Source organism: Thamnophis sirtalis, unplaced genomic scaffold, assembly GCF_051295495.1.
Source record: "Thamnophis sirtalis isolate CommonGarterSnake01/CBP01778 unplaced genomic scaffold, rThaSir2_p1.2 scaffold_9, whole genome shotgun sequence".
Lineage (NCBI taxonomy): Eukaryota > Metazoa > Chordata > Lepidosauria > Squamata > Natricidae > Thamnophis > Thamnophis sirtalis.
The window spans coordinates 57,331,600-57,346,086 of record NW_028261389.1 but is presented as its reverse complement, the minus strand read 5'-3'; the positions used below and the strand labels follow the sequence as shown (position 1 = coordinate 57,346,086).

General features: G+C 36.9%; 1 protein-coding gene across 1 annotated transcript in view; it reads left to right on the top strand.

Annotated features, from left to right (window-relative positions):
• ANKRD26 (ankyrin repeat domain 26) overlaps nt 1-14,487 on the top strand; it is a 100,070-nt gene that overhangs the window by 45,574 nt on the left and 40,009 nt on the right. The window contains exons 25-26 of the mRNA XM_087723646.1: nt 10,597-10,743; nt 13,103-14,059. Of these exons, the coding sequence (XP_087579772.1) occupies nt 10,597-10,743; nt 13,103-14,059 (1,104 nt within the window). The remainder of the gene's footprint in view (nt 1-10,596; nt 10,744-13,102; nt 14,060-14,487) is intronic.

Here is a 14,487-nt window from a genome sequence, read left to right as displayed (position 1 = left end):
TTCTATTTGTTGTTGTTTATTTTTTCCTGGATTGGTGGCTGATTTGATCTCCAAATCATTTTGCCTTGTTTCTTTGGTTTGGTTAGTCTTCTGTTTCTGTTGTTGGAGGCTCCCCAGTGTTGAGGGGAGTGCCGCTGGCCGCTATCCGGTGTGGCTATCGGGTGCTTGTTGTGGCTTCCTGCCTGTTGCCATGTCTCCGAGCTGCTGCTGGGAGAACAGCAGCAGCTGCGGTTGGGAACTCCTGTAATTGCCTCCTGGTTATCAGAGGCAGGCTATTCGGTGGTGCCGTGGATGCTGGGAAACGTTGGGAGAGCGACGGCACCTCCATGTGGCAGCGGCTGTGTTTGGTGAAGCCAGGACACTATTCTCATGGGCTTGTGGAATGGCAGGGTTGTTTCGGCTTTTCAGGTGTTTATGGAGCCGTTTACCTACCCGTAATCGTCCTATGGGAAATGGCTGCCAGTGAGTACTACAGTCCCTGGGGGTGGCCATCTTGAAGTTTCCTGGGTGGTGGCCATCTTAGTAAGGTCCTCGTGGCGGTGGCTATTTTGTTTGAGGCCATAAGATGGCAGCCATTTTGGGTTGCCTTGTTGAGTCAAGATGCGGTGGCCATTTTATTCGCACTTCTCTGCCAGCACGAAGCTCATTTTGGCTGCTGACACCTGTAAGCATGGTCGCAGGTTTGAGAGCAGCAGCGCGGCGGCGTTTCTTCCAGCAGGCTTTGGGCCTAGTGCGTACGATCTGTGGGTGGGTGCAGCAATAGCTGATTCCCCAAGTGAAGATACCTCTAAAGCTGCCTCTTCCTCTCACAAGAAAGGCTTCAGGAAGAGGAAGGCTTTCTCGGCTGACCTTCCAGCCAGCTCTAAGCAGAGTGGCCCTACACATGGCAGCAAGGAGGATGGTGGGACAAAGAGGTCCAGGCAGGATGGTGGCAGTGGTGGGTTCTGGATCCCGTTCCAACCGGTATGGCTGCTGGTACGGTTGGAACGGGCTCAGCGGCGTCTACATGGACGTTCACAGCGTGCGCACACACACACACAGCATGCACATGCATCTTAGCACCTCTGCGAGCCTCTGTGACACTCCAGCTGCTCCACAGAGTGTCGTGCAGGCACTGTACTTGCCATGCGCCTGCGTGGAAGCGTGGAAGCCTTAAAAGACAGGTTAGGAGCTCGGATGGGCCCTCCAGAGCACCATAACAGAACAGATGGTATCTGGTACTCCGGGTAGGCTCTGGTACGCCTGTACTGGAACCAACGTTCCATCTAGTATTTTGGGAACCAGAAATTAGCTTCCCCTTGTCTGCTTGCATCCACAATTGATTTACATAAGAATATTATATTTCCATCTCCCTTTCGGGGGATGGTTATCCATAGTATGTTATCCATAGTATGGTGTAGGCTTTTTTTACAAGAAATATACTCTGTCAACTATAATGAAATGTTTATGATTACTTCAGGATCTTTTCCTTATTAGTCACTACTAGCTGTGATCCCATTTTTAGCATCAATAGCATTACTTTACAATTGCTCATGTTGAATTATAACTGCCATTTAGACACTAGGTCTCCGGTTTCCTAATGTGCAGATAACTGTTTGGAGCTTTTTGCAATTTATTATTGTGTTTACCATTTTAAACAATTTAATGTAATCATCAAATTTTGCTGTTGCACTAGTCACATCCATTTCCAGATCATTTATACGTATGTTAAATATGTTAAAAAAGCACCAGCCCTATGACAGAACCCTGGAAAGTGCTGTTAATTATATCCGTCCAATGTAAGAAATGCCATTTATTCATTATTCATTATTTCCTATTCTTTATCCAGTTGTTTATCCAAAAAAGGATTGCCCTTTATATTCCATGCCTGTTAAGCTTACGGAGAAGTCTTAATGATAGATTTTTATCACATAGGAGTATCAAAGGCTTTTTAAAAAATCTAGATATGCATATGGATGCTGTCTCACCCTTATCCATATGTTTTTTAACATCTTTAAAAAACTTTAGGAGATAAAACCTTTCCTTAATAAAGCTATGTTGGTGATCTTTGGGCAAAGTTTGTGTCAACAGTACTTGCTAATTTTATCTTCAATAGTAGCTTCCATTAACAGAACAGATAGATGACAGGCCTGTAATTTCCTGAATTTCTCATGAGCCATTTTTAAAAAACAGAGTTATATTGGCCACTTTCCAGTTTTCAAGGAGCAGAGGCTGAGTGTAGAGATAGGTTGCATAATTTAGTTAGAAGGTCCACAGTCTGGGTATTAAGGTCCTTAATAATTCTTAGTTCAATTTGTTAGTAAAGCCTAGAATAAATAAAAGCCCACAACTGAACATCCTAGATACAGCAGGGATATGGCAGAATATTCCCAGAACAAAAGTGAACCTTTTGTTGAAAGTTTTCTTATCACCTTGAGACAACCAGTGCAGAGATTTAATCAACCAAGGAATATGAATAGTAAAGAAAATATTCCTCTTTTTATCCCAGCTGCTCTATGATATCCATTCTATAATAATACCTTATTCTCAATGAAACACTTATTCTGGCAGATAGATAGATCCAATATGACCTAATTAGGGAATTATACCAGGTGACATAACCATGATAATAAAATAAGAGGCTTTTGTGATTTGCTTGGTACGTGGCAAAAATATAATACTGTTGAGAAGTATTCCCTTACAGTGTAGTTCACCAAAATTACAAGTTTTATTAAAGAAACATTAGAGGAGTCAAAAGTAGGGGAAATTAAACCACAGTGGGATTATGAAAGGCATATGTGCCTTAACTGACGTTACCTTTTCATAGGTATAAATGCAAGGAACTCCTTGTTATACTTGCTTTGCTAAGGAGGGATACTAGTGATATGACTAGTTGCATTTTCAAGGGTTTTTTTTTGGGGGGGGGGGAAGGAACTAGAATATTTAGAAATTGTATATTATGTGGAAAAAATAACATAGAACTGAACTGCATACTTCTGAGTTTGCTACAAATTATTACTTACCCATTATATAAACATTTTGATCTGCTATTTAACCACATTTTTTTCAGAAATCCGGTAGCTGAAAATTAAGAAGGCACTTCCTTTTAATTCTTTTTTTTTCCTCTTAGAAAAATTAGAATAAAAAATTAATCATTTTTAATTTGAAAATACATATATTTTATACATTTTGCTTATAATCAGGAAAAAGCTTTGAGAGCAAAAAGAAAATAGACTTAAAAGAATTTTAGTGACCTCATAATTACATAGAGACATTGTGTTGTTTATGATGTCAGCTGAAGCAAGGAGATTGGATATGCCAATTATGTAATAAGGAACTTTGCAGATTCTATCCACGTTCTAATGTTTTCGCTCAAACAATAGCGAGGGCATAATCTGCACAAATTCAAATTTAATAATTTTTTTGGTCCGTTTCTTCTTTTGACATTGAGGAAGGAGCAAATTTGAGGATTTTTTGTTTAATGTCTCTGTTAAAGTGAGCAATAATTGCCTAAGTAGAGTAGCACAATGAAAAATGCGCAGGAGGCTCAAAAATCATATGGGCAACATCAAATCAAATTACTAAAAATTATGAATTGTTCAGATATTATATAGAAATATCATAATTGGGGAGCTATGGAGGATGAGGCAAACTACCAAGGATATCCTGATTTTTATATAATGAAAAATTCTGATCAGCCTAATCAGGATTTGATCTCTTCATTCTCCAGCCCTTCTTTGGGAAGCTCTAATGCTTATAATTCTTTGGTCAGAAAAAACATAACTAATAGTTATCAGGAAAGCTTGCTTCCTAGTTTTTCCTTTTCTTTTCCTCCTGTGAAAGAAAATAATTTAAAGAAGACTAATTTCCCACCAAGTACAACAGATGTAGGTCTTTCTAAAACCCCTCAAGAGTTATTAAACCTTGTGAATGCTGTTCGACAAATGGTAAGCTTGTTCTAAAATCAGTATACGATATTTTCTTTTCTTTTTTATGTTTTATTTATACATTTTTCTTTAGTAAATATAAAAACTCAGTATCTACATAGGCAGCATGTTGTCTCCGTACAGTTAGTTTTGAAAAATAATAACAATAATAATATAGCAATAGCAATAGCAGTAGACTTATATACCACTTCATAGGCCTTTCAGGTCTCTCTAAGCGGTTTACAGAGAGTCAGCATATTGCCCCCAACAATCTGGGTCCTCATTTTACCCACCTCGGAAGGATATACATATCATTGATGATAATCACATAATTATAGTAATATTAGCTTATCCATACTAGTAAACTTTCATTATATAGTTCATTCTCTTAAACTTTTAAGTTTCTAAATCCTGTTTCTGTTAATTAACCATTAGTAAAACAAGTCCCATGCTTAAAAGTATTCTGTTTCTTCCTTCTCCTTTATTTTGAGTGTTAATCTATCCATCTCTGCGCATTCAGATTTATTCATTTTTATTATACTTTCATTTGTAGGGATCTCTTCATTTTCCCACTGTTGTGCAAAAACAATTGTTGCTGCAGTTAACACATGTAAAATTAAATATGTATTCTCTTTATTGTACTGTTCTGGTAAAATATTCAACACAAATATTTCTGGTTTTAAATCAATGTGTTGCTTTACCATTTTTTCTAACCATGTATATATTTTTGTCCAATATTTTTTTGCCTCTGGACATGTCTACCACATATGTCTGATTACATTTCCAACATTTGGCGGACATGTTTTCAAACCTTTTTGCCATTCTTACTGGTGGTAAATGCCACCTATAAAACATTTAATATAGATTTTCCTTATAGGGAGTTGACATTGTTAATGTATAATTTCTATTCCACAATTTCTGCCATTTATCTAACTCTATAGTAAATCCAAAGCTTTTGACCCACACTATCATGTTTCTTTCTTCAATTGTTGTTTTTTCAATTGTTCTTCAATTTTAAAGCTCAATAAATACATTTAAATACATTTAATTAGTTTTTCATCTGTTCCTAGTAGTATCTGATGTAATGCTGTTGGTGCTTTATAAAAACCATACATTTTTATATCTTTCTCATACTTTGATTGTTTTTGCATATGCAACCATCATGCTAGATCAATCCCTTGAGTTTACAATTCTTGCTTAGTTTTAAATTCCCATTTTTCATTCAAAATGTCTTTATATCTTGTAATTTTTTTCAAGTTAACAACTTTCAGATGTATCAGTGCCTCCATCGAGGAAAGCCAGACTGGTATTTTCATATCATGTTTTTCTTTGATTTTTCCCTATACTAACAGCAAAGCATTTCTAACATAATGAACCGGGGTCTAGAGGCCGTTAAAGACTGGATGAGAGCAAACAAGCTGATACTCAACCCAGACAAGACCGAGTGGCTGTTGTGTTTTCCTCCCAAAAATCTGACCAACATACCATCACTCAGGCTGGGGGGACAAAACTTACACCCCTCAGAAAGGGCCCGCAACTTGGGAGTCCTCCTGGACCCACAGCTGACTTTTGACCACCATCTCTCAGCTGTGACCAGGGGGGCATTTGCCCAGGTTCGCCTGGTGCGCCAGTTGAGGCCCTACCTGAATCGGGAGGCCCTCACAACAGTCACTCGAGCCCTTGTGATCTCCAGGCTGGAATACTGTAATGTGCTCTACATGGGGCTGCCCTTGAAGAGCATCCGGAGACTTCAGCTAGTCCAGAATACGGCCGCGCGAGTGATCGTGGGCGCACCACGGTTCGCCCACATAACACCGATCCTCCGTGAGCTGCACTGGCTACCTGTCGATCTCCGGGTGCACTTCAAGGTCCTACTCACCACCTATAAAGCGCTCCATGGTAGTGGATCTGGCTATTTGAGAGACCGCCTTCTGCCAATTACCTCCCTGCGTCCCATCAGATCGCATAGAGTTGGCCTCCTCCGTATTCCATCCGCCAGTCAGTGCCGACTGGCGACTACCCGGAGGAGAGCCTTCTCTGTTGCGGCTCCGACACTATGGAACAATCTCCCCGTGGAGATTCGTACCCTCACCACCGTCCAGGCCTTCCGCACAGCCCTCAAGAACTGGCTAGCCCGTCAGGTCTGGGGCTAAGCCTATTTTCGCCCCTCCCGAATGTTGAGTGAATGTTGAGTTTTATTGTTTAATTTATTTTGTTCACATTTCTTTTTGCACTGTCCTACACTCCCTTTCCTTTGTGATTGTAAGCCGCCCTGAGTCCCCTCAGGGAAAAGGGCGGCCTATAAATGTTCAATAAATGAAAATGAAAAAATGAAATAATGTCTTTGGAAATATCTGTGTATTTTGTTTTTCCCATACTATAGAAAGGCATACCACCCCAGTTGAACATCATGTCCCTCCAAAATTAATAGTATTTTATGCGTAAAATGTATCCATTCTTTCACCCATGTAAATACAGGCCTGGTAATATAGCTCCAAAAACTCCTTTGTTTTTAGAGTCTTGTAGCATTTTCAATATTATTCTTGCTCTTTTCTCTTGCCAAATATATTTTAACATTATTTTATTTAGCTCCTCAAAGTATTTTTCATTTGTAATTTTATCGGAATTGTTATGATCTCAGCAAGATATTCATTTTTATTGTAGCTGTTCTTCCTACTATCAATAATTGCAAGTTTTTCCACTTCTTCAGATCTAGTTTAATTTGTTGCAATAGCTTAGTATAATTACCATATTTTTTGGAGTATAAGATGCTCCAGAGTATAAGACGCACCTAGATTTTGAGGAAGAAATCTCTGCCTCCCAGCAATTTGCCTCCTTGCAACAAACAGTACAGACAATATACACTGTTTGTAGTGTTATATTTCAGACTATACTTGTACAGATGCTGTTAAAATTGATGTGCTTTCTGGAAGTATAGTTATTCTCTGCTATTTAAAAGAACAGCACTTTAAAAAAAATAGCACTGGGTCTCTTCAGATCAACAATTTATTTTAAAAAGCTTCTTCATTTTGTTAAGTTGTCTAGAATAATAATAAAACAATATTTAAAAAGTCTATTAATTATTATTATTATTAATTTGAACATTCTATAGGCATTTATAGTTGTTGACTTACCTCCTTGCAGCAAACAACCTGATTAGCACAAGAAAAAAAAACTGCCTCCCAGCAATTTGCCATGTGGAGCAAACAGCATGTTTCACTTTCAGTTTCTCCCGATCATTAGCTGTTAGAGGCTGCAGGGATTACTATAGCTTATTGAAGCCTCCACAAGTCCCCCCCCCCCGTTTGCTGCAAAGAGGTAAATTTCTGGGAGTAGAGGCCAAAGGGTGGGGGCTGATGGGTGGGTGGGGCTACATTCAGTGTATAAGACGCACCCAAATTTTCACTCTCTTTGGGGGGGGGAATAGGTGCATCTTATAGCATAGTTGATAGGTAATCCGTTATAACTACCTGCATGGAATTAGCAACCTAGTCTCATACTAGGTAAGGCGAAATGAGCTATGGGAGATGAAAATATGTAAAGAGCTTTATCTATTTTTGTATCTTGTATTTTGTAAATCTTGCCTTTTTTTATATAACTTTCAAATAAGGAAAAAAAAAAAGAGAACCAGGTCATCCCCTGAAGAGGAGAATATGTAAACACAACAACAACGGATAGAGTGGATGGAGGGAGGAGTAGAAGGAAAGATAGGAAGGAGAGGAGAAAGGAGAGGAATAGGAGAAAGGGAAAGGCAGAGGAAGAATGGGAGGGAATGTAAGAGTAGGAAAGAGGGGAGGAATGGGAAGAAGAGGGGAAGGGTAAAGGGGAGGAAGGGGAAGGAGAGAAGGGAAAGGAGAGGAGGAAGGAAGGAAGGAGAGAAGAAAGAGAAGAAAGGGGTAGGAAGGAGGGAGGGAAGGAAGGAGAGAAGAAAGGGAAGGAAGGAGGGAATGTAGGAGAGAAGGAAGGGGGGAAGGAAGGAGGAAAGGAAGGGGGAAAGGAAGGAGAAGGAGAAAAAGGAGGGAAGGAGGGAAGGGGAAGGAGGGAGGGAAGGAAGAGGAGTAGGAGAGAAGAAACGAGGGAAGGAAAGAAGGAGGGAGGGAAGAAGAAGTAGGACCGTTGTAAGATAAGATGGATCTATGGGATGTTAAGAAAGCAATATTCAAGTATATTGTCAACTGTAAGGAAAAATTGTTATAAATACATATTATTAATAACAGTTATGAGATCATATAATTGTGAATGTATATATGAAATTGATAAATATATATATATATATATATATATATATATATATATATATATATATATATATATATATATATATATATATATATATATATATATATATATATATATATATATATATATATATATATATATATATATATATATATATATATATATATATATATATATAAATTTCACCCTCTTTTAGGGGGGGAATAGGCACATCTTATACTCCGAAAAATATGGTATGTTATTTAATAGTTGCACAACATGCTGTTAATTGAATTCCTAAGTAACTTACTTTCTTAAATATCTGAATAACTGCCTTAATCAGTTCTTTGTTTTTCTTTGTTTGTTTATCTTTAAATTTTTTGACTAGTATCTTGGTTTTCTCTTTATTTATTTTCAATCCTTCAACTTCACCATATTCTATTTATTTATTATTAATTTGGGTCCAGTTCAGTGGTGGGTTGCAAGCGGTACGCCCCGGTATGAGCATACTGGAGCACTGGGTACCGTTCTGGTACGGTGCTCCGGAGGGCGGGCCCACCTGCCCGTACTCCTTACCTGTCCTTTAAAGCCTTTGGCACTTCCGTGCACACGCATGGCCCGTACAGCATCTGCACAATGCTCCGCCGAGCAGCTGGCATGTTGCAGAGGTGTCGCTGGAAGGTAAGATGCATGTGCTTGCGGCATGTGCGCGCTTGCCGCACATGTTCATGTGGAGGACGCCAGATCCAGAACCCACCACTGGTCCAGTTTCTTGCAGTTCTTCTAGAATAAATACCAGGTCGTCTTCAAACACCTACAGTTTTTTTTTCCATGCTTTTTATTTCTGAATCTTATCTAATGTTTCTATTTAACACTTCCAATGTTAATATAAATAGCAGAGGGACAAAGGGCATCTTTGTCTTGTGCCTTTTCTTATATTAAGATTCTCTGTCATGTCCCCATTAACCATCACCTTTAGATTTTGTTTAGACTATATTGCCTTAATCATATTAGTAATTTTTCACCAAAGTCCTTATATTTTAATTGTAGTGACATAAATTGCTAATTTACATTGTCAAATGCTTTCTGTACATCTAAATAGATCAGCGCTATTTGTTTTTCAGAATGTACTTCATAATACTCCAACATTCAAAATAATTCTCAAGTTGTTTTTAATTTGCCTTTAAGGTAAAAATCCATTCTGGTCTGAATGTATAAATTCATTCAAGAATCTTTTTTGTCTCTCTGCTATTATTGAGGCATATATTTTATAGTCTACATATAGCAGTGTTTTTCAACCACTGTGCCGCGGCACACTAGTGTGCCGTGACATAGTGTAAGGTGTGCCGTGGGAAAAACACCCGCTATATAGTCAATATAGGCACAGAGTTAAATTTTTTAAACATTTTCTAATGGTGGTGTGCCTCGTGATTTTTTTCATGAAGAAAGTGTGCCTTTGCACAAAAAAGGTTGAAAAACACTGACATATAGTAATGATATTGGCCTATAATTTTTTATCTGCATTAAATCTGAATCTTCTTTCGATGTTAAAGTGATATTTGTTCCATCCAAGCAAGTATTTGGTATCTTGGCTTATAAGTACACAATATTTTCATTTCTTTTGTGATTTATTCAATAGAATAAATACATTCTGAAAAGAATCTCACAAGGTTGTTTTTTCATCTAAATGCTACATAGGATTGAAACTAATATTTTATTTCAGAAAATGTAATATTAGTCCTTATCAATTTCTCAATTACTTAGTTTTACTCAAATTTTTAGCATGAATCAATTACTTTGATGGTTAAGAAAACTGTTCATAATGAACCTCTGTAGAACATTACGATGTCTAAAGTGACTAGAGAAATCCAAATCTATATTTTATTCAGCTGTAGATAATTACTAACATTATGCTGCCAAAATGACTGTAACAGTGTTTCTAATTTTCCTAGTAATTACTTTACATATGTTTAACTATTAGTGTTAGAATTTTTTTTATTTAGTTGCTCAATTGTCAGTATCTATTTAAACCAGAGATGGGTTGCTGCCAGTTGGGCCCGGTTTGGCCAAACCGGTAGTGGCCTGGAACAGCTGAGAGCGAACCGGTACAGTAGCTCTTTTGGCCTGCCCACCTGCATTCTATACCTGTATTTATGGTAAAAGGTAAATTACACTTGCGTGCACAGCATGCGCCGCCTGCGCGAGCCCCAACAATCAGCTGGTTGTTGCAGAGGTGGCGGATAGTGTATGTACGCACAGTGCAAGTTGTGCCCGTGCGAACGGAATGCGTGTGCAATCAGCAAACCAGTAGTAACGGTAAGTGCAACCCACCACTGATTTAAACATATATTGTATTGTCTGATATAATACAATGTCTATTCCTTATAGTTGTGGCTGTATACACAAGCACAATCCGTCAGATCATAACAAACTGGTCAGTTTGTTACTTTACTACAAGGATGCTATTTTATAGGTTGAAGAAGAACGCAATGAAACACAGAGACAACTTTGTCAAGAACAAAATGCCAGAGCCATACAAGAAGATATTTTAAGTACCCACTTCTGGAGGCAGAAGGAATTGGAAGAAGAATCAAAAAAAGTAGCAAGTAAACATTCAGAGGTATCCACTTTGCCAAATACTTTAAAAATATAAAACTGTTTTCAGTTTCATTGATTACAAATCAAAGTTCTGGTCATTACCTGTAAAGCTCTGTGTGGTTTAGCTGCTAGATATAACAATGGATGGAATTCTCTCTCTGTCAGTTTCAATCCTTCCTGTGTGTATGTCCAGGGAAGAGATGCTAAGGATTGTCATTCTATGTGAGGGGAATGGGTTGGAGGCCTTTGGAGTGCCTGTTCCATGCTCTGGAACACCTTGCTGCTTGAAGTATGTGATCTTTCAAATTTATTGGCTGTTATGAAGGCTCATATAATTGTTTTCACCACAAAATGTATGACCCCTAAGAGAGATAGGACTGTTCCATTTAATTGATAACTATTTTAGGGTTTTGCCCTTATATTTAGATATTTGTACGCATGTATGGGAGAGAGGAAATGTTAAACTACCTTCAATATCTTAAGTAAGGACATACTTTTATACATCAGTAATTAAATCTTAAACTGTGATGTAGATTTGGAACCTGTGATTCAGTAAGAAGCAATATTAAAAATGAAATACTGTTTATACATTTGTTTATACATAAGAAGTTCCTTTACCTTTTTTGACAATGATGTATTTTAGAGAAAAATATTTGTAAGAAAATTATTTTTTAATTATTTAAGAGAGCAGATATTCATTTTATGGCCTTATTAGATAGAAGAGGTGGCTGAATTTGTTCAGTTTTGCAATACAAGCTGAGTCAAATTTGGTGAACCTTTTGTTGGGAAATTCTCAGGAAATATTTACAACAGACTAGATTAGCAAATTATAAAACATCTTTGTAGACAATAGTGGCAAACATTTTTTCACATTATTAAAAAGATAATTCATAGATGACACCATGAATTTACAAGGAGTCATGTGACTCAAAGGAGTCTTTTTCTTACCCTAAGAGTTCATTTTAGTCATTTTTCAATTTAAAAAATGTCCTTCTTTTGACCATAGTTGAGACAGGAATATGTATCATTAAGTGGTATGGTTGTAAATGTGACTGCTTTTTAGCAGCAGTAATCCAGCAGTCCTCGTAACTGTCATTAACTGAATGCTCTGTTTGTTACATGAGTCAACTGCCTGCTGACTTTCTACAATCAAGTCAGTGGGGAAGCCAGCAGAAAGTTGTAAGCCCCAGGAACTGCCAAGTGGAGGATGGAGTGAGGAAGTACATGGGAATGTTGGACCTAAGAGCCATTTGGATTTTCAGCACTGAATTGAAACCCCTTGTTCTGGAGTTTAAAATTTTCCAATGGCTGAAAATCCTGCTTCTGTTGGCATGGAGGATTTTCACTTCTAAGTAGAGAGGCAAGTCTATTAGGACTGAAAATCCTTCATGGCAAAATCTAAGCAAGATTTTCAACCAGAAAGCAGGGAGATTTTAGAAGCCTTTTCACTCAGTGGCTGAAAATCCTACTTGGATTTCAGCATGGATCTTTTTCAACCAGCCCCAAAGATTAAAAAGAGTCACCTTGGCAGGTGGTGGTAGCTTACAACTTTCCCTGCCAGCTTCCTCTGTGAACAGTTTGTCAAGTGCCCAGATTACAATCACATAGGCATTGTGATGGCCATAAATTCAGTCATGGGTTATAAGACCTTGCTTTTAGCACCAGGGTAACATCAGCCCATTGCTGAATAAGTGGTCATAAATTGTGAACTAACCATTTAAAACTTTGTGAGCATACTCTGCAAGGAACACATTTTATGTAAACATTAAAGAAAAAGGCACAGTATGGAATTTGTTTCTCTTTTTTTTTGTTAGTTCAGTTCTCTCTCAAGTTCTATAGACAGACTATGAGGTGCGTGCTTTAGAAGTGTGGTTTATAAATAAACTTAATAAATGCAATGTCTAATTAAATTTTGCTTAAGAAATTGAGAGGGTTTTTATATTGCTATAAATGATCTCCACGATAGAGTAAGCTTGATTAAAATTAAGAAAATATAGAGTATACTATTTTGAAAAGAAAATATATAGTTGTCATATTATCACACATCTGTTATGCTCTATAAGAATGAAAAATAATTGTTGTTCATACACAAACTATCCAGATACAGTATTTGTTCTCAGTGTATTTAATGATTGCTTTGAAAGCCACAATTAGGATGCATGTGTAGCAGCGCCTTTTACATAGTCTCTCTTAGAAACTCATGAGACACATAATGTTTCCATTTCTTAAGTAATGTTTAGATATGTAGATGTTTAGAGTGTTACCTGTTGATTGATAACATTTATCCAACATAAATTTGTCTGATCTCTTAGAATGTAGCTTATATCTCTGGATTCTATGAATTTATTTATTTGTTAACCCTCTGCTTATTAAATATTCAGATAATTGATAATCATGACCATGAAACAGAATTATTACAGAGAAATCAAAAACTCCAAGATGAAGTTGCTCTATTAAAATTAGAACTTGAGCACATCAGGATTCAACATCAAGAGGATGAAAGCAAATATTTGGAAGAAAATGAAAGTTTGAAAGAAAAAAATGAAGAACTTAAAAAAGAACTGAAACTAAATGAAGACGCTTTGACTCAAACGGTTTTTCAATACAATGGACAAATAAATGTATCACAAACTGAGGTTGCAATGGTAGCATCCAAATTGGAACATTTCAAGGAAAATAAAGAAAGATTGGAAATAGAACTTGATTCACTACGGTCTCGTTTGAGTTCTGCTCTTCAGGAACTTGATCGTTGTCAGGTATCAAAAAGTGATCTTGAACGATTGCTTCAGCGAGAGAGGGATGAATGGCTCCGCTTAAAAGATAAATTGAACCACGATGTATGTACTGTACGAGAAATAAACAGTGGCTTGTCTCAACAGTTAGCGAAAGCTGAAAGTAAAGCTAATAGTCTAGAAAACGAGCTTCACCATGCAACTCACGGTCTCCGGGAAAAGAACTTGCTGTTAGATAGTATTCAAAGAGACCTAAACCAGTCACAGTGTCAAGTAAAAGAACTTGAAAATGCACAACAAGTCGCAAAGGATCAAATAAACAAATATGTAATAAAACAGGAATCTATGCAAGAACGTTTAGCACAAGTCCAAAGTGAAAATCTCTTACTTCGACAACAACTTGAAGATTTTCAGAACAAGGGCATTATCAAAGAAAAAGCAGTGACTGATGTTCAAGATAAATTCAGTGATATTTTTAATAAGCTCAGAGCTGATACTGAAAAGCAAGCTCAGATAATGGAAGAGAGAAATAAAGAATTAATCACAAAATGTAATAATTTAAAGGACCAAGTCATTAAATATGAATCTGAAAAAATAGACAGAGAGGTAAGTATGATTTATGTTCTGTCAATTCCAGCAATGATCATTTTTCAGCATACAGAAATCTAAGCTTAATTTCCCTTGTCTCCAAGGGAGATATTAATTATATATTAATTGAATATGATAATGAACTTTATAAGGAAGTGAAATACTGCCATTTTACAGCACAACTATTAGATGGTATATATAAAATTAAGCACACTTCAAAGTTACTTTAAATAATTTTTGTATTCCTTCTGCTAGTAAATTGTTCATTGCTTTGGTTGATAGCAATGTTGGTCAGGAAAGAAAACTATTTGTGTATGATATATATGAACATAGAGACATATGCATACATGCACAAACTATATGATATTTCATATAGACATGAAATATACATCATTGAACATTTTTACCTATTATAAATATTAATTGGATAAATTAAAATGCAACTA